Source organism: Terrapene carolina, unplaced genomic scaffold (genome assembly GCF_002925995.2).
Source record: "Terrapene carolina triunguis isolate 2854851 unplaced genomic scaffold, T_m_triunguis-2.0 Scaffold62, whole genome shotgun sequence".
NCBI classification, from domain to species: domain Eukaryota; kingdom Metazoa; phylum Chordata; order Testudines; family Emydidae; genus Terrapene; species Terrapene triunguis.
This window is the reverse complement of record NW_020664413.1, coordinates 58,874,268-58,895,554: the sequence shown is the minus strand read 5'-3', so window position 1 is coordinate 58,895,554 and position 21,287 is coordinate 58,874,268. Positions and strand designations below refer to the sequence as shown.

General features: G+C 40.9%; 1 protein-coding gene across 1 annotated transcript in view; it reads right to left on the bottom strand.

Annotated features, from left to right (window-relative positions):
- Window positions 1–21,287, bottom strand: part of PARD3B (par-3 family cell polarity regulator beta) — a 589,898-nt gene that overhangs the window by 100,459 nt on the left and 468,152 nt on the right. The window contains exon 19 of the mRNA XM_024206395.2: window positions 17,388–17,498. Coding sequence (XP_024062163.1) covers window positions 17,388–17,498 — 111 coding nt within the window. The remainder of the gene's footprint in view (window positions 1–17,387; window positions 17,499–21,287) is intronic.

The window sequence follows — 21,287 nt, the reverse complement described above, 5'->3', positions numbered from 1 at the left end:
AGATAAGGCTACATTTATTTATTTAGTTTTTTTTTTCTGGCTCTTACTGTATTTCTTCTGTTTCCTTTTTTATTTCTTTGTTCCTACTAAGTTCCTCAAACCACTTGGGCTTTCTGTTCTTATACCTTCTATGTTTTGTTTTTTTCTTTTGGCCTTTTCCAGTTTCTCTCCTCTACCCTTCAGTCTTCTCTGCTTTTCTACTCCCCTCATTCTCTCATTACACCACACACATTGTCTCTCATTCACATGCCGGCCCAGACAGGTCAGTAGCCTTGTGTGGATGGTGGAGGCTGACCAGCCTGTAGGCTCACCACTCATAGCACAGCCAGGATTCAGAGTGAGTCTTTGATTCCACATGGATCTGTTACTATGCGAATGGGAGATTTCACTGGGGGGGGGGGGTCGTCTCATGGAGGGTATATCATGGGGTTGACATATAACAGACCTGGGTCAGTGAGGCACACATGCTCTCAGCTAACCTGCTGTCAATTTCATTGGCTCAGCTAGCTTTTGGCTCCTTCGGATGGCCAGAGTTTGATGAGGTTTACATAAAGTGGGGGAGACGTCTGTTTTTTGTAAAACACACAGGGACACTGGGATAGATATTGAGGAAAAGGGACATTCCTTTACTCAGGGACACATGGGTACTCTGTGTACTCTGGGACACATGGGTACTCTGGAGAAAAAGGCAAGCATGGATATACAGCTGAAGTCTATGCTGAAATTACCACAGATGAAAACAAACACTAATAAGCAGTGATTGGTTTTCCTTTCTATACTGTAGCGTCAAACCTCAAACCAGCCCTAGCACGAATAATTAGTGAGTAGATGAAAATATGCAAAAGGCTTCATCCTCTACGGGTTCCTGAATAACGATAAAAGAAAGACTACACAGCAGGAGGGACCCAGCCTGCCTGCGTCAGAGCTGCCAGAACAAACTCACCACATTTTATGTTAAGTCATTTTGGAAAAAGTTCTAACCCAATCAATTCTTGCAACAAAACAATCTTTCCAGGGCGAGTGCAGTATGGATCCTATTGTCAGGGAGTGCTTACTGTACTATGATGACAGGGATGGATTTCCATTTGCAATACAGCTACAGACATCAATACAGCAGGGAGCGGGGCTGTATCACTGGTTTCTGTCTTTTATCCATAAAGTGCCTTCACAAGAAATCATCTTGCAGAAAGATTAATATTTTACATGCCCCACATGGTGTTATGTTTAGAAATGGAAAGATGAAAGCACTCTATTTGTTTAACTCCCACCCCTACCCCCCCAAATAGCTTATAGCTATTGGACCCAATACATTTATCAGTTCTACAGTCCCTGTCTCTGAAAGTTCTGCCTTTTGCCCATTAAATGCTTTTATAGCAATTTAAGATTATTTCTGCTATTGGGCCAAATCCTGAGAGATGCTGAGCATTTGCAAATATATCCAGGAAACTGAAGACAATAGACCAGATCCTCAACTGGTCTAAAATGGCATAACTCGATTGACTTCAGTGGAGGTGCGCCTATTGACATCAGCGGAGGATCTAGCCCAATACCTTTATGCTGCACATCAGGGAATTTCTACAGGTGGGATAACATACAGGTTTCCTACTAGCCTTAATGATGGGATGTTGTATCTCCTTGGATGGTCTCATGAGGGAGGGCAAAAGCAGCAGCACATAACATTCTCTAGAGGAGAAGACTTGGGGCAACTCATGGGAATTGCAATGGTGAATGGAAATGGACTCTGAACCGATACGTACGATACCCCTTAGAGATTGCAGACTTGACGGTAACAGAGTAGCACAACACAGTGGCATCATGTGTAACTTGCTTTCATGTTTGACAGTGAAAGTAATTTGTTCTGCCATCAATACTGGTACCTTCTGCACAACAAAAGCTGGAATTAGGTTAGCACAATTTTCTTTTGTTACTGTGAATAAGCCTAGCGTCTTCAAATTTTCCTTATGAATGCAGCCTACAGTCACTTTCACTGCTATGATCTGTACCTGCTCAAGAACAATTACTTCCTTTCTATATTATGCTGACCAGTCAATGCCAGTTTATGTGAATTTCTTGATGATCAATGCCTCATCTTTTCAATAGGGCTATTGTAATTGTATTAATATTTCTTGTTTCTTTCTCACTCTTCCATGGAAATCTATAACATCTGCTCAATGATCTCTCTTTTACGGTTTCTGTTTTTCATTTCAATCCAAGCTCTACCTGATGTGAGAATTGAACTACACAGGCTGTATAGTTTCAATTTTGTATCTACCTATTTTACTAAACCTTCCTTTATTCCTCTTACCATTGTAGTTTCTATTTTCTAAAGTTTTTCCATTTTCTAAAGTTTTAAATATCCTGATTGCATAACATCACCATGTTCTGACCCAATCCTTAAAAACATTTGTTTTCTACAAAACATACCAATAAGTGCCTAATAATCTTTTATCCTGCTTCACCCTATTACCTTCTTCTCCCATATAACATTGTCTTGCCTCCCAAACCTGCTATCTGTTGCACATTTGTACAGTGTTTTGCCCTGTTCCCCTACTCTTACTTCTCTTTTGTTGATTTTTCTTATTATTTAGACTAGTTCCACCTCTTACCCTCATCACAAAAATCTGCCAAATCAACAGAATTGTTACCGCAAACAGCCTGGAAACTACAACGAGAGTACTACAATTACAGAAGAGACCAACATGTATCACAGGATGGGTCTGGTTAAACAAGTGGAAGCAAGAGATTACATGTCACTCACCACCCTGACACCAGCAGTGAAACTAAAGAGGAGAGGCACAGGTCACAATCTGAACAGTTTAGCCTAATACTAAGTTTATATAAACTTCCTGATGAGGGAATGGGAAATAAACCACATAGGATGGAAGGAAGCCAGTGACATTTCCCTTCTGTATCCCATATCAATTCTGCTCACTCTATTCTGCCACCTGAAACCAAGCATCCAGTTAAATCACTGCATGACGAATGCATCAGCTTCCGTTAGCTGTGCATCTGTGAAAACACAGCCCTCTCACCTAGGTAGCTAGAGCATAGGCATCTTAGAAATGCTGTAGCATGTCCTGCCCTCTTAACCTCCTGTGATTCCCCCCTCTCTTTTAATTGTCATCCAAAGCCAAACACATAGTTCCTGCCTAAAGATTTTCTGTAGCTTCCAAATCCCAGAATCTATCATGTGTAACTTTTCCTAGCCACAAATAAGCCAATACTTTTGGGCTGCAAAGGCCAAATGCTCACATTGCAGATCAAGGAAAAGATAGTCATTTTTTATATAACCCTGATAAGAATATGGGTAAAGTTTTCAAAATAACATTATCAAAAGTGGCTTAAGACATTGAAAGTCAATGGGCCTTGGGCTTCTAAATGTCTAGGTCAGTTCTGAAAAATTGAACTTATGTGCTTTTGAAACTTTTACCCCATATCTGGAGCTGCTCAGCACAAGAACAATAATTTATGGTATACACGTTCATTTATTCCTCAGACCTCCTTCCAATATGACTAGGACCCTACCAAATTCACGGTCCATTTCATGGTCATAGGATTTTTAAAATCGTAAATGTTGTGATTTCAGCTATTTAAAGCCGAAATGTCACAGTGTTGTAATGGTAGGGGTCCTGACCCAAAAAGGAGTTGGGGGTGGTGGTGTCCCAAGGCTGTTGTAGCGGGGGGTTGCAGTACTGCTACCCTTACTTCTGCGCTGCCTTCAGAGCTGGGCGTCCGGAGACCGGCAGCTGTTGGCCAGGCACACAGCTCTGAAGGCAGCTCGCCACCAGCAGCGCAGAAGTAAGGGTGGCAATATCATACCATGCCATCCTTACTTCTGCACTGCTGCCTTCAGAGCTGAGCAGCTGGAGAGTGGCGGATGCTGGCCAGGAGCCCAGTTCTGAAGGCAGAGCTGCAGCCAGCAGCAGCGCAGAAGTAAGGATGGCATGGTATGGTATTGCCACCCTTACTTCTAGGGTGCTGCCTGCAGAGCTGGGCACTCAGTCAGCAGCCACCACTCTCCGACCACCCAGCTCTGAAGGCAGTAGTGCAGAAATATGGGTGGCATGGTATGGTATTACCATCCTTACTTCTGCGCTGCTGCTGCTGGTGGTGAGCTGCCTTCAGAGCTGGGGCCCAGTGAACAGCCGCCGCTCTCCGGCCACCCAGCAATGAAGGCAGCGCAGAAGGAAGGGTGGCAATACCGCAACACCCCTAAAATAATCTTGCAACCCCTCCAGCAACTCCCTTTTGGGGTCAGGACCCCCAGTTTGAGAAATGCTGGTCTCACCTATGTAATCTGTATAGTAGAGGGTAAAAGCACACAAAAGACGGTCCGTGATGTGTTTTTCTTGGCTGTGAATTTGGTAGGGCCCTAAATATGATTCATTAACACAAATTCCTTAGCTGGCACCTTTTTTGTGTACCACCAGTATGAACTCTGTAAGGAACTTCTATTCAATAACCACATCTTTTCTTAGTGGGAAGGAACAGAACATTCCAGCCTTCAAGTTCTTCTCTGTTGTGAATCTCAGGTGAGATGAACAACTGGTTAGCACAATGTGCAGCATGCAAACCAAATGCTGCCAGTTACCATCTGTAATGAAAACATGAACAAAAATTGCTAGCTACTGCAGAAAGGCTGCAGTTACAGTTGTGGCTATGTAGACACAGCTCAAAGGCTCCAACTGACAGCACTGAAATTGCTTGAGGGATCCCGAAAGGCAGATAATGTATTATTTTCTTCTAGCCAGCATGAACAAACTTTCGGCTGAAAATGTACAACAAGAAGTACAACAATCTGTTTTATTATACGTCAAGTACAGATTGTGTGCCCGATGCTGTGTAGAGCACATGGAATACCATGATCCACGCTCCAAGGTGCCAATCTAAGTAGACAATACAGTCAAACAGAAAATACACCTGGTGACCAAACAATGGTGGTGGGGAGGGGTTGTTTCATTTTTAATAGAGTACAGCAATATATTTTGATACAAAGGATTAAAATTGATAGGCTTTGCAGAAAATATATGTTTTAAGCAGCGATTTGACCGAGCATTAGTGCATCAGTGAAGGAAGTTCCCAAAGGCAAAATAGGAGAAAGAACAATAACTAGCAAAGCTGAAGTGTACAATAGGAATAGATAGGCAGGAGGCATAGGTCATTTACGATAATTAGTATTCGATTTGCAATTAATATAGTGAAAAGGGAGTGGCTGTGAAAGCGGCTTGAGATGTAGCTGGACTTTCACAAAAAGGCCCAATCCTGTGAGTCTTTTAATCAGGTTAATTGGTGTAATACACATTCTTCCATTCATTCGGTCTTTCCTTGTGTGCAGCAGAATAAAAGCTGCTGCATTTTTCCACTCACGTGATGCTGCCTGAGATCTCCAAACTGCAATGATTACTCAATTTACATCTGATTTAGAGTCTTAATATCTCAACTGTGATTTTACATAACATTTCTGCTTTTGTCTCTCATTTCCCTAATTCATACATAGACTGAGAAAAGCGTTATCTAGGAGAAAGTACCCTACTACCCCAGGAGGTCATTTGGATTTCAGTTGGGTTTAAGGTTTCAATACTTTTTTCTATCTGGTAGCACAATATATTTCAATGGTATAAACATCATATTTTCATTCATCTACATAAAAGTGGACCAAATAAATTCTGCCTTTAGACCTTCATATGCAACACTCACTAAAGTGAATTGAGTATTTCATGTGAATATCTGAGGCAGCATCTGGTCAAATACTTTAAATTTTTTATTTTATCATTATTAATATGCATGAACTTTTCATACAAGTATTAACAAATCTTATTCATAACCTGAATGTGTTACCTTTAAAAGTCTCATTTGTGTTTGTCAATCTTTTATTCTCTGGTCAGGCCCAATATTTTAAAGTGGAAAGTTAAGTATTTCTCATAGTTCAGTGCTTTAGTCTTCAGCCCCCAAAACAATGGGTAACTGAAGGAATCATCTGAAGGCAGCTGGGTTGGACCAGTATAAGTGTGACTGCAGTATTGTTATTACTGGATATATCAAGCGTGAAAAGGAAAGAACCCAGCTTGACTACCAGGGCTTCTTTTCAATTGCCTTGCACTGTGTATAGTAATATACACAAGTGTAAAACTCTACTATTCTGAGCTGGTCGAGTACATTACACCCAGTTTGCATAATTGTAGGCAACTGTAACAAGAAGCATGGCAATGCTTGCAGCGCTCTGCTTAATGCAGATTCATATTCCCTGCACCTCCTCTCCTGCTCATCACTCTTTACCCTGAGCTCACACTCCCACCCTGCACCAAACCTGTGCTATGTAGGATCAAACATTAATTTAGTAAGCGTCAACATCCCTGTAAGGTAGCTAGGAGATACATACTAGAGAGATTACTTTGTCCACCACTGAAGTGCAACCACCTCTGAGGTGACACATGGCTGTTTAACAGCGAACAGCAACACTGTCCAATTGAAATTACAGGAGAAATTTAGGTAGGCAAAACGTACTTACTAGAACATTTGCTACTTTTTGAACAGCAGGGTGAAGGCTATATAAGGTTTTCCATTAATGTAATTTCAATATTTTTCAGTGAATTTGTTTTGATCATGGTTTTATCTCTTGTGTGTGTGTTTCAGTCAATTTAAAAGTGGTCAACTTTTACTGGAGCAAATAGCCATAGAAAGAGAATTGCAAATGGCACGTATTTGCTGATGAAAATATTCTCCCCAAAGTCCTTGCAACTTAACCAATCAAGGAAAAGAAACAAACAATCACAACTATACAACACAGCTCAAGTTCTGAATATCTATGATCTTTCCATAAAGCAAACATTTCATAAACAAACAACCAGATAAATTGAATGATGACTCAATGTGAGGAAATTGTAACTTACTTGCACATTATTTTCTCAGCTCTAGTGAGTATCGGATTTGGAATCTGGCAAAAAAATGAGGTTAATACCACTGTTCTTAAGAAAAATACCATGTGACCTGTACTGATCCCAGGATGTGAAGATTTTGATTTTACACTGCATTCAAAAGACAGCATCTGAAACTTCATGCTGCAACGTTGGTTCATGACCAACTCAAAGGGAAGACTGACATTTACTCAATCACCAACACCATTTCCTGTAGCGCTAGGTGTCCTTGGAAAGTCTCCTGTCCAAACACTAAGCTGTCACAACTTTGCTTAGGCTAGTGACATCTTATGAGCTTACAGCACAAAGTACTGGAGTGCATAAATGATGTTATTTTTCTCCATCTGAAAGAAATTCGAAGAGTGGAAGATTTAAAACGATATCCCTGTGATATGATTTTTCCCTAAAAATTTCTTCATTATATATTATATTCAATTTATGTTTATAGACACATATACAGAGTCTACCTACATGAAATAGAGACAAATTCACCTGAGTTTGGGAATGAAAGGTTTACTTTTTAATTAATAGTCCCTGATTTAAAACTAAGCTGGACATGAAGAGATGGGACTTTTTAGTTTTCCAGTACTAAATATGTTGTGGAGAATTAAATGTGTGCACTGCACACACACACACACAAATTGCAAACATCTAGAAGATAATAAGGTGATAAGTAACAGTTGGCATGGATTCGTCAAGATCAAATCATGTTAAACCATCCTAATAGCTTTCTTTGACAGAGTAACATGCCTTGTGGATGGGAAGAAGCGGTAGATGTGGTACAGCTTGACTTTAGTGAAGCTTTTGATACTGTCTCGCATGACCTTCTCATAAACAAACGGGAAATACAACCTAGATGGAGCTACTATAAGGTGGATGCAAAACTGGTTGAAAAACTGTTCCCAGAGAGTAGTTATCAGTGGTTCACAGTCAAGCTAGAAAAGCATATCAAGTAGAGTCTCGCAGGGATCATTTATAGCTCAGTGGTTTGAGCATTGGCCTGCTAAACCCAGGGTTGTGAGTTCAATTCTTGAGGGGGCTACTGAGGGAGCTGGGGCAAAATCAGTACTTGGTCCTGCTAGTGAAAGCAGGGGGCTGGACTTGATGACCTTTCAAGGTCCCTTCCAGTTCTAGGAGATGGGATATCTCCATTAATTAATTAATTAATTTCTGGGTCCAGTTCTGTTCAGTATCTTCATCAGTGATTTAGATAATGGCATAGGGAGTACACTTATAACGTTTGTGGATGATACCAAGCTAGGAGGAGTTGCAAGTGCTTTGGAGAATAGGATTAAAATTCAAAATGATCTGGACAAACTGGAGAAATGGTATGAAGTAAATAGACTAAATTCAATAAGGACAAATGCCAAGTACTCCACTTAGGAAGGAACAATCTGCTGTACACATACAAAATGGGAAATGACTGCCTAGGAAGGAGAACTTCAGAAAGGGATGTGGGGATCATAATGGATCACAAGCCTCAACAGTGTAACATTGTTGCAAAAAAAGCAAACATAATTCTGGGATGTATTAGCAGGAGTGTTGTAAGCAAGACACAAGAAGTAATTCTTCCACTCTACCCTGTGCTAATTAGGCTTCAGCTGGAATATTGTGTCTAGTTCTGGGCGCCACATTTCAGGAAAGATGTGGACAAATTGGAGAAAGTCCAGAGAAGAGCAACAAAAATGATTAAAGGTCTACAAAACATGACCTATGAGGGAAGATTGAAAAAATTGGGTTTGTTTAGTCTGGAGAAGAGAAGACAGAGGGGACATGATAACAGTTTTCAAGTACATAAAAGGTGGTTACAAGGAGGAGGAAGAAAAATTGTTCTTCTTAACTTCTGAGGATAGGACAAGAAGCAATGGGCTTAAATTGCAGCAAGAGCGGTTTAGGTTGGACATTAGGAAAAACTTCCTGTCAAGTTAAGCACTGGACTAAATTGCCCAGGGAGGTTGTGGAAACTGCATCACTAGAGATTTTTAAGAGCAGGTTAGATAAACACCTGTCAGGAATGGTCTAGATAATAGTTAGTCCTGCCGTGAATGCAGGGGTCTGGATTAGATAACCACTCCAAGTCCCTTCCAGTCCTACGATTCTATGAAAAACTCCTTTGCTAACTGCCCATGCTTACAAACGTGTGCCTTAGACTCTCTGGCAGAGAGGGGGAGAGAGAAGAGGAAGTCTGCAATTATGGTATTTCCCCAAGCACATGCTGATGCAAAGTGCTGACGGTCATACAGATTTCTATATACTGTGGGAAGCAGCGGTGGGTTTTCTGAGCCATTTTTCTGCCTCCTCTGACCCTGGCGTTGGCAAGAAGCTGAACTAGCTCCACTGGTAAGTTAGAGCAGCCACCAGACTTCTCTAGCTTATGTCAGATGAAACAGTCTCCTAGGAACCATTCTGAGAGTCCAGGATCATAGAACAGTGGCATGCATGAGCCCCATTTTTGAATGTCCCGTGTGCAGCAGAATGCATGGATCCAGCTTTATAGCACTGGGAAGCTCCCCTACATCAAGACAGCTTGAAGTGCCCTCTGCATTGCTTGAGCAGTACCAAAGAGAATTACCCTTAGCGGAGGATCTCAATCTCTGTCTCTGCAACTAAACTTTCCAGCAACAATAACAAAACAACTTGATTATTACTTTTCCAAGTTCCATTTTAATCCCATGTTTCCTATGAAGTATGCCTTTGGCTTGTAAGCAGTCAATAATGCAATCAGTTATAATTCTCTTTGACAGCATCATTTTAAAGATGTATCTTAAAAAAAAAAAAAAAAAAAAGGGTCACAGCTTAGCATAGTACTCCAGAGAAAGCGAGGCCATTACCAACAAAATGTTTTGACTCTTTAGATGGCCAGACAGCATAGTCTTTGAAAAAGAGCATCCGGATCATAGTGAAATTATTGTCTCAATGAAGGGCAAGCCAGTGATGCTACGGGAATGAAACTCTGGGGTTCTTTAGAGGGCCAGGCTATGACGTATTGGAAAGTGCCAACTGGACTGCGGCATCTGGGAAAGAAACCTGGTGATTGGACAAAAGGATCATCTGTCAAATAATCTACACCGTGCGTCAGTCTGGCTCCCACACCCAGTACAGTACTCAGCTCTGAGCCAGAACATTCTGGGTTCAAGCCCCAAACCAGCTCTGTACTGGAGGTGTCCTTCTTTGTGGACTAGCAGTATGCAGCTTGCTGAGTCTGTCAGAGCAAATTCTGTTTTAGTAACAATGTAAATTGGAACTAGAAGCTTAAAACCCACCACTTGGTTTAAATGCAATGTCATCCCCTATGAAAGGTGGGAGAGGATTGCTGACATCAGTCAGTCATAGCCACATATCAGACCCTCACTGCTCACTGGTAGGCTTTTATTACACTTTCTGGTATATATAGCAGCAGCAGATCTAAAATGAGAATCACTGAGAATCAATGGGATGGGATTCGTCTGTCCTCCTGTCCAGTGCAAGTGCTGCTACTGTAATAAACAGAAATCTGATAACTTCATACTGTCAGCACAAAATGAAGCGCTGACCTTGACCTGTGTAACATCATCCAGTAATTTTTTCAGAACTCCTACATACCGTGCTACCCTGCTATGATCTAATAAGAATCTACAAGTAATTAACTGGAATTTTTTGAAAACCGAAGCCTTAATCAAATATGTATTCTTATCAGGGTTCCAAGGCAGCAATAAATTGGGACATTTAAAAAACTGGGATCTAATCCAATCTGTGATCTGATCAGGGTTCAATGGTTATAATAAATTGGGACTATTAAAACTGGGATCCCATCCAACACTTTATTTTGTCTAAACCACAGGACCTAGCTGTGCTGCAAAGTCAGGAATATTCAATGAACAGTAATGCCAGGTTGGATTAACCCTTAATAAATAGTGATACCAAAAAACATGGGCGTCCCAAACAGGTCTGGTCTTCCCAGAACTGAGCTGGAAAAGAAATCAATTACCAAGATTTTATCAGAGACTCAATATGACCATCTCCAGGTTTTTATTTTTATTAAAATAATAATAATAATACTCCAAGACTTAGCAGACTATCGCACAAAAGCCACATGGGTTTGTTAGCTATCTCTGTGTGTAGGTTTTAAAATATACCGTACAGTTAAAACTCTTAAAATTTTGTTTTTCACCACCACAAGCATTCACTTTTCATTCCAAACAATAGCTGGCTGTTTTATCAGATTGCAGCTCATGTGGCTATTCCGGTTTTAATTTTCATTTCCAGTAACATACAAATCCTCTGTAATTAAATAAAATGAAATAAATGCTGATAGAACAGGAATAGATTTTCCCTCACTAGCATTCTCTCAAAATGTTTTCTCTCTGAATGTTTTTATTTCTGTAAGACGCATTTAGTTTCTACAGGAATCACGCAGCTGCAAAATTAAATTTCAGTTTGCCAAATATCAAAAACACATGTATTGATTTAAACTATGACAACGGGCAACAAATGCAGCAGCCGATAAGACAAGGGAGAAGGTCTCACAGCTTTTGGAAGGAAAATTTAGAATCTTCAATGTAGAAATTGAATCCAATTAACTTTCTCCAAATTTGAGATTTGCTCTTACCTACCTTCAGTTCAGGCCAGTTTTTGAAAATAAGGACCATTTCCTTTGCTTTCCTTCCTTTCTGCACAAAAACTTAAATGCTACTTTTTGAAATCTCCTCAATTAATTTCAATGAGAAACACAAAACTAAGGTTTAATTAACAAAATAAACTAGCTACCTCTCATAAGGAAGCAGTGCAGGGCATTAGTCTGTACACAGTGTGTCTTTATATTCACTAAGTCATATGTTATTTATTAAAATCACCCCGGTGTCAATGAGGAGCTTCATTTAGGGAAATTTTATTCTAACGTCTGTAAGATGTTCGACTGCTGGAAAGGAGACTTTGGTCTCAGCAGGGATGCTCCAGTAAAATCATCCTAAACAAACAGGAAAAAATAGTTCTCTTTCAACTGATACTCACTTTATTTGCATTTGAAAAGAGAATAAATTACTACATGTAAAACTCAAGTACCTAATATATTTTTCTTGTTTGTTTTACAATAGTTTTCAAATGTTAAAAAATTAAAAGGCATCCCTACATGAGCTAGACAGAAAAGGAAGGGAAAAAGCCTGGGTTGAAAAAATTAAACAAATAAAATGACCACCTCTTCGGTACTTAATAATTTACTAAAACAACAGCTTGTTTTTAAAATGTAAAAAATGACAACTTGGTAGTAACTAACTCTGAACACACTAAAAATATAAATTTGACTCAGGTTGATCAACTTTAAAAAAAAAAATCAGCCTTATACATAATATTTGCTTTTATTCCTTTTATGGGCAGATTCTAGCCCTTTGGAGCTGATGTTTAATTATGGCCAAAGCCTCCGAAGCGCGAACAAAATGATGAGTTTATTTAAAATAGGGCCTCAGTCCAATGAACCATTGACTTGCATTAGAAAGGACAAACTATCAGCTCAGAGAATCAAATAGCTGGGTAAGGAAAACCTCCTAATACAATATTGCCATGAAGTTCTAACATTCTTCTGTGAGGATTTAGTCATATGTGCTACTATGAGCAATGAAAGACTGAAGGAGAGTGGAAAAAAGGAATAAACTGTGAAATTTAGAGGAGGTGCTGACTTCATATACAATTAGATATAGATAAGGCTATTACTGAGGAAGTAAGACTAACATCCTAAATTCCCATTAACCACTTCAAGCCCATAGTAGCATCAATCATAGAATGTAATACAGGTTTCAGAAAGAAAGGGTAGGTTTTTGGTTGAGGCGGTAGATGGTGAATCAGGAAATGTGGGCCCAGTTCCCAGCTCTGATAGAAACTTCCTTTTGTGAACCTGGACAAATCACTGAATTGGCATCCATAAAATGAGAATAATGATGCTATTTTCTTTCTCCCAACCTTCGTCTTTTATATCTATCCTGTAAGCTCTTGGGGGCAAGGTCTGAGGCTTAGTATGTGTTTTTACAGCATCTAACACAACGAAGACCTGCTCTTGGTTGGGACCGCTAGGAACTACTTCTAATATAAACAATAAATAATTAGAGCTGGTCGAGAGTTTTTCAATGGAAGGTGCCAATTTATTGAAACAAACTTTTTGCAGAAATTTATCATCTTCGTTGGGAAGGTTTTTCAGGTCCAGGAAGCAATTTCTAGCCAAAACCACAGAGAAACCCACCCCAAAATAGCCAATAGACTGGTGGTTAGGGCTGGGCTATAGACGATCCAGGTTTTAAGTCCCTGCTCAGCCTGAATTGGAGCAGGGACTTGAAGCTGGTTCCCCTACACTGCTGGTAAATGCCCCAATGACTAGGCTACAGAGTCAGTCTCTCTCTGGCCCAGTGAACATTTAATTAGTTCTTTCTCATGTTTTCATTTCAAATTTCAAAACCTCAAATTTCTTTTGCAGAATGGAACTCTTGCTTTCCAGCCAGCACTATAAATAATAATGATGATGTTTTACCTTCACATTTTAGCGTAGGGTGTGTTGCTGGTACAAAACTGGTACAGAGAAGCAAGGAAAGGAAACACAGAAAAGAAAGGATTAAAAAAGAAAGACGTGAAATGGCAATAAGGTTTACATGGGTACAGCAACAACATTTCACCTTGTAAGGGTCATATATGCAGCCTGATGCCCACTGGACTTTATGAAATATGATCTTATTGGGTGGGGGGGGGGATATTTGCACTTTGCAAAACTCCAAAGAAATCCTACTCTTCTAAGTTGTGAATGCACTTCCTACTGGAAAACACACCCCACAGAGATCTTGTGCCTTTGGAGGCATGCCAAACGTGCAGTGCATGCAAAACCAACCTCCCAACATCATGCAAGGTCCACACAGCTGCTAGGATGCTGAAATGTACTTGATCATTAATCCTATCCCACCCACCCCAAAAATCAACGACTTGGACCTCTGCCACTAACACCTGATATAGATAGCTCAGGGTCTGAAAAAAATGTGTCAGATCGATGTACACACACGTGTGGTGAAGGAGTATTGGTTAGTGTGGTAGACCTTTGAAAAACCCAGACAGTCAGCATTTAACTGACATACAACCTCAAGCAGCCAAACTAAGTTTGTTATTCTAGGGATGGAATTGAGACTTCACAATAAAAATTACTCATGTAACTATTCATGGAAAGGTAAAATTAGATAGGTAATTAATATCACTTATGAAAGTCAAAATTAGAAAAGTAATTAATACTTTGCTCAAGGTTAGTTAGGAGATAGACTACAGAACTGTAAACAAGACAATCACTCTACAGTCAAGTACTTGTTAGTTTTGTCATAAATACATTTCACTCCAAACAAGAGTGCAGTTGAAAATATGATGCCTACATTCTAGTAAATCTTTAGTGAAGCTTGGTTTGTTAAAGATGAGACAACGTATGCAGAATTGCAGTTAGTGAAGTCATAGTAGCAGCGAGATCTATGGTGTAGGCTCTCTGCATGGTTTTCTTTGCCAATATGTGCATTAAAATTTTAGGCTTGAATTACATTATACATTATAGGATTACTGAATCTTGGGACACAGTTATAAAAGTCATCTATACTGTCTTCATAAGCATCATCATTAGGTGAATAGTCAACAACAATATAAAGTACTCAATTTCATTTAAACTGGGTTACTTATCTTGAGCTGATCTTAATCAAACCCTCATATCATTCTTGCACAGGAACGTGTGGTGAGAAAACCAGCTACAGTATGCACTTTTCCTTTATCATTGCTAAAATCTTTGCCATCCTGTGAGCAGTAGTACAAGATAGGGTTCAAGAGTCAACTAGTAGATAGTCTTGAACTACCAAACATAGAGAACTATGTTTTTGTTTTAGTTAGAGAAGCGTCATGACCTGCTTGTATATACAATGTATGTTATACCACTTTGGGGATAATACGAGTATTTTTTTTATGTAAGCAGAATTACCCGAAGAGGAGAGGGTGATATTTCTATTCATTTGCATTGTGGAAGAATAATCAAATAAGTGAGTTAAAAATATCAGTTAAGTTCATCAACTTCTCAACACACCTGCTGTTCTCCATTTCAGTTCAAACACTTCCAGGGCAGAAAGTTAAATCATTATTAGAGAAGAGAAAACAGAATGATGAAGACATTAGACTGCCTGTTTCTAATACACCCGTGCCGATTTACTGTCAGTCAGTGACTATGGATTTTTAAAAAGCAGTTAACACGAAAGAAATGTTAAGAACAATTATCTCATGTCCAGTTGGAACATTAGCCCGTTAGACAGAAGGGCTCATTCCTTTCAGTCTGCCAACATTTTAGTAAATGACACTGGCCCTTTAACAGATGGGATACATACTTCTTAGCTTGCCAGTATCCTAATAAAAGACACTGGCTTCTTTAAAATGAAGGACACATACCTCTCAAATTGCCAGCATCCAAACTGGGAATCAGCAGTTTAAAATAAAGGTGGCATTCAACTGCCTGGCAAAACCAGGGACATGCTACAGAAATTTTAAAGCAAATGGTATAAATCTTACTCTGAAATTATTTAATTTAGATAAACTACCTATTAAAACATTGGGTAAGTATATTCAATATCAGTACAGCAGTAACTGGATAGCCCACCATCTCCTGAAATGAGTGGAATAAATATTATTAGTGACCTTTGGGATATTTTCTCCCATCAAATCCCATTAGTCACCAGGTCACATGACTAAAATACATTGTGCAATAGTCTCCCAACTGGGTAACAGTGCATGAAGGGAGGCTAGATGTCTCAAATGGCTTGTGCCCAGCAACACAAAGGTAGGGCTGTCCTCTTAGCTCTTGTGTGTGTGACATCCCTGCGAAGAGAGAGAAGGCAGCTGCCTGGGTACATTGAGAAAGCAGCGATGCCCATTTTCTCCCCATCTCCCAACGAGCAGAATACTCTAATGAGGGTAGGAGGGCCCTGCAGTGTGCCTCCCTCCCCAGGTAACACACACTACCACAGCGTGGGACGTCTCATATGAAAAGCACGTGCCACTATTGCTTGAGCTAAGAGACTGCGTCCCCTTGATGGCACCTGTAGCAGTCTCATTAACCTCTTACGTGCACCTAGGGTGACCAGATGTCCCGATTTTATAGGGACAGTCCCGATTTTTGGGTCTTTTTCTTATATAGGCTCCTATTGCTCCCCACCCCCTGTCCCGATTTTTCACATTTGCTGTCTGGTCACCCTACGTGCACCATCTACTGGAGGGGAACAAAGACCCACTTTGTGGGAGTGTGGTTGCACCCAGAAGGCTAGTCTTTATTGGGGAGCAGGAGAGAAGCGTTTGCTCACCTTCGGGGCAGCACTGCAAGGATTACCTATTTTTCCAGGCTTTTTCAAGAGTGGGAACTCAGGAGGGTGGGAGTCAGGTGAAGTAAAAGCTATTAGTTCTATTGGGCTGGAAAGGCAGCGAGGTTGTTGAGATTATGGATGGGACAGATACAGTCAAACCCCGCAATAAGGCGCCCCGCCATAACGCGAAATCGCATATAACGCGATCACAATTTGGCCCCCCTTTAAGACACACAGTAATTCAGTACTGTATGTACTGTACCAGTGGTCCGCAACGCCATGATGGCTGCCGGGACATTGATGTGCCCCCGCCTAGTGCCAGGCAGGGGAGAGAAGCTGCGGCCCCGCGCCTGCCGGGGACAGAGAACAACAGGGCTGCCGGCGCCGGTGCTCTCTATCCCCGGCAGGTGCGGGGCCACAGCTTCTCTCCCCTCTGGGCACTAGGGGCACTAGGCGGCGCACATCAATGCACTGCCTTGGGGACCACTGACAGGCTTGAAACCCCACTATACCACGACCCCGCATTTAGCGCGATGTAATTTTTTGGACCCCAAGCATCGCAGTATAGCGGGGTTTCAGTGTATATTTTATGAGAGAGGAAAAAAAACAAAAACAGAAGTAAAATAAAACCTCCTTGGTTTACAGTGGTTCTTCAGTCTCAGGACTATGGGGGCTAGAGAAAGAAAGGGAACCTGGAGGCCCATAAGAAGCTGCTCCTACTGCCTTATGGAGGAGAGGAGGAGCCCAGTGCACAGAGCTCTAGAAGTAGCAGCTCGTAGCATTGGGAGGGAAGGGAGGAGAAATGAGGCCAGGCCTCAGGAGAAGGTCCCCTTACTGGCATTGGGTAGTGTGGGCCCTGAAGAGGAGCTGCTGCACCAGGCTGGGCAGAGAATGCATTAAGCACTATCAGAGAAGTAGAGGAAGGAGAATAGATGTCGTTATGCAGTAGCCCAGCATGGCAGCAGCCTCAGGAAGGGAAAACCAGAAGTCTGGCCTAACAACGTTGCACTGCAGAGACCAACTGGCAGAGGGCTGGGATGGCATATCACTGGCCTAGGCCTGGAACAACTGCCCTGGCTTTCCCTCCTACATAGGAGGTCCTTGCCGTCTGTTCTTCTAATCAACATAGATGTTTACACGATTTACTCACCTTTCACGCTCATCTTTCATCTTTTCTAGTTCTTCTTCTCTCAGTGTGCTGTGTTTTGGATTTCCCTTCTCGTCAGCTTTCCCACCTTTCTCCTCTTTCTTCTTTCCAAATCTGATTAAGACATTAGGGAAGGGTCAGGAGAAGAGAGAATTAGTAGAGGAAAAATGCAATATTTACTGAGTAGACAACAAAGCTGGAGATTTACGCAACGATAACGTAGTGAGCGATTGCCTAGAGTAAGGGACCGATCGCAATAATAAAATTAATTACCAATAATTCTGACTATAGACCATTTACACAATACTTGATCATGAATGTATTTGAACCTTGAGTGCGTTAGAGAAATGACCACCCCGCAAGACCTGAAACAAAAGCAGCTGTTATGCTAAGCTATTATTAGCATACATTTCAAAGTAGCTGAAGTTTCTTCTTACCAGAGAATAGGCTCTCTGAAAGCGATCTTCAGAGCAATCATATGTGCCAACATATAGAGCTGACCACATGTTCTACTCCTATTGGTAAAAATTGTCACTCGTTCGCATATGGCTTTAATTTAAAGGTACAGGGTTGATTTTTGTTTAAAATCACAGGAAGGTGCAATCAGGATCAAAAATAAATCTTGCCCTATTGCAAGATGAGAGAGAGAGCGACTTCACAAAAGTCCCCTCTTAAATGCTTTACTTTCTATCTAATAATATATTATTATTTAATATTGATATTATGAGAGTGCTCCAGCGATCCCAGTCACTCCTGGGGTTCCATTGTATTAGGCATTGTACAAAGATATGCAAAACTATATTCCTTTCTTCACAGAGCTTGCAAGAGGTTATTAAGTGGCAGAGCTATATTTCATTTCTCATTGAGTTAGATCTTGAGGTTGGACACACACGGCATTATGGGCTAACCCTCCCATCCCCCCAAATTTGAATTCCTGAATTTCATATGTTACAAATGATCAGCCATTTTTATCATATTGCAACCTTCCAAGTACCTTTACATGCAAATTAAGGCTAACGATTTACAAAAAATATTTCTTCATGGAGCATGCTGTATTTTAACTTCATTACTACGCCTCACAACTTTTTGAATAGTTCTATGGAAGTCAGTAACATTTCCTCGGTGATCTTTCCTTTATCCTTTTTTATTTTTCATTTCAGTCCAAACTGCCTTCAGTACGATAGCTGAACTACACTACATAGACTTACGTTGTACATCACAGACCTCCTTTGACCAAAGCAGAATTACTGTGACTGTTCAGTCAGACTACGTCTACCTGTGGAGCTAGAGGTGTGAGGCCCAGCTCAAGCAGACATGCTCACATAAAAATAGTAGTGTAACCATGGTGTCATAGGCAGTGGAGAGTGGCGGTACACGTGGGGTCCTAGCGGCTGGCCCCTGCCCGGGGCTCCGCTCCTGGCCCCATGCCCACTCCCAGCTCTGGCCACAGCTTCTGCCCCCTTACCCCTCTACAGGTCCCCCCTCACAGAGACACAGCCCTGCCCCCAGCCTCAGCTTGGGGGAGGAGGGGCATGGACAGAGGTCAGGGGGCTGGCTGTCAGCACCCCCACTACTAAAAATGTTCCAGCGCCACTGCATGTTTGTGGGTGAGTGAGAGAAAGAGACATGGTGAGGGTGGAGGAGGAGGGGGAAGCAGCAGAGGTGCCAGGCAAGAGGACTTGACCCTCCCTTGTAAAGGTACAGAAGAGCTCCAGGGTGGCTCTTTGCAATGGAATGAGGAAGGAGACTGGGTATATTGGCGGTATGGTGGATGTGTCTGTACATACCTCATCTTACTCTTCCCCACATCTCTGCAGTAGCAGCCCCAGCCCCAAGTCCTATTTAAAGCAGTAATGGCCTGCTGCTCCAGAAAATACATGCCACTTTTTTAGGGGTCCCTGTTCCAAACACACACACCTGACCCACAAACAACACTTGGTTCTCCTTCTATAGGCCCATCTCACTACGGTGCTATCAGCATCATTAAATTTCATAACTGTGCTCTTTCCGAGCAGAAAGTCTACACTCTGGCTCCATTATCAGCTTCTGGGTTCCTGTGGTCTCCAGAGACTCTGGAGCCGCATACATGTGAAGGGGAGTTTTCCACAATCTGAGGGGGGAACGTTGCAGCTAGGAAGAGACGGGTAAGGGCAGGCATGTGTATACCTATATGTGAGAGAGTGATTGAGAACATGCGTGTGTGAGAGAATACTGAGCAAGAGAGATGGACACAGAGACTGGTGAAAAGACACAGGCATAAAAGAAAAGCTAGATGGGACCTTGCAGATGTAATTTCATATAGGAATGGAGGGAAAAAACAAACCAAACCAAACCCACCTACACACCTTAGTCCAACACCTGCAGGATGGATGGGAAAAGAATCTGTTTTCCAGCACCTGCATATTCACTGAAGATCTCTCATGGCAGTATCCTCAAGAGAGAATGTATTAGCTCTGGAGTCCTGGCCCTGATCTGACTCTGGCAGTTTGTTTATATTCTTCCTGCCTACAGTTCCCCCACAGTATCAGTTAGGGCTTTGTGGAGTCTAGTATTTGTTTTGAGTATTTATAGACGTTGAAAACATTATTCTTGGGCATTTTGTGTCGCTGTAGGGAGGTAAAGTTAGATATGTACCATACCAAAAAAAAAAAAAAGAAAAAGATTGAATCCCTCTGACTTTCAAGTCTGGGTATTATTTGTTGCTTACAAAAGGAAATATTTTTTTAATAAAATGATAATTTTGTTTGTAATAACTGCCAGTTTGACATCTCTTTGCACAAACACTGCTGTCTGCTAGTATAGCGGCTGTTGCCACAAATTGGTAAGATCAAATATAATTATAAACTAGCAATGGTGGGTTGGTCTTGATGAAAACAAGTTTTTCTGCTATTTTTGACTACACCCTAGAGCTGTGTGGGCTTACAATATTTACCTTCCATACTAAATATGCAATATGTTGCCTAAGGCTGGGGAAATGTTCTGATTTTGGCCTCTTCCGTTCATTACTAAACTCTTAAAAATCTATTCCTTATTATTATTATTGTTAATTATTATGATGATGTTTTGCAGAACAGCAAAAATCCAGCATGGACATTGAGAGAGAGAGAGAGAGAGAGGGTGTATATATAAATTGCAAAAATTCAACACCAATTTAAAAAAACATATGTACTGCATAAAACCACAAAATATCCAGCATCTTCTCTGACTGCATGTATACATCATTCCCTGAAAGTTATGGTATTTGCAAAGGTCTGTGTTCTCTGATGTGTTCTAAATTACCACAGACATATGCTGATGAAATTAACTTCTACTTATTGTAATTTTGCATAATTTTGTTATTTCTCTAACGTTTGGGGGACAAAATTCTTTCCTTGCTAACCTCACATTGGGCCTGATTCTAAACTCCCACTGAGTTTAATGTATGGGAACAAGGCTGTTGTAACAACTGTGTTATGGTATTAATCAAGTTAAGATGAAAATTTTGTGAAAAGTGAATGGCTTTTGGCCTTGAGGCTTACAAAATCTACAGACAACAAATAACTGGATTACAGTAAAACCTGCTTTTTATATTAAAATGATTGATATAAGACCGAAACCATTAGTGAATAAATTTATTGCACACCAATCTTTAAAAGCTCTTTCCACTACACTGTATGTAGCAAAATTCTCTTAAGGTACTATCTGACAGAATTGTTACTTATTCAAAAACTTATATAGCAAAGGGAGGAATATAATTAGAAGACCTGAAAAATGAATAGATTGTAAACAGCTGCTTAGATTGTTTTGTGTGGAATGAAACCACTTAAAATAATAATAGAGGGGAAAAAAACATGTAGCAAAGTTATGCATTTGTGTGTCCTACGCAATATAGTGATTACCTGGTGTAATGCCTGTGAAGGAAGT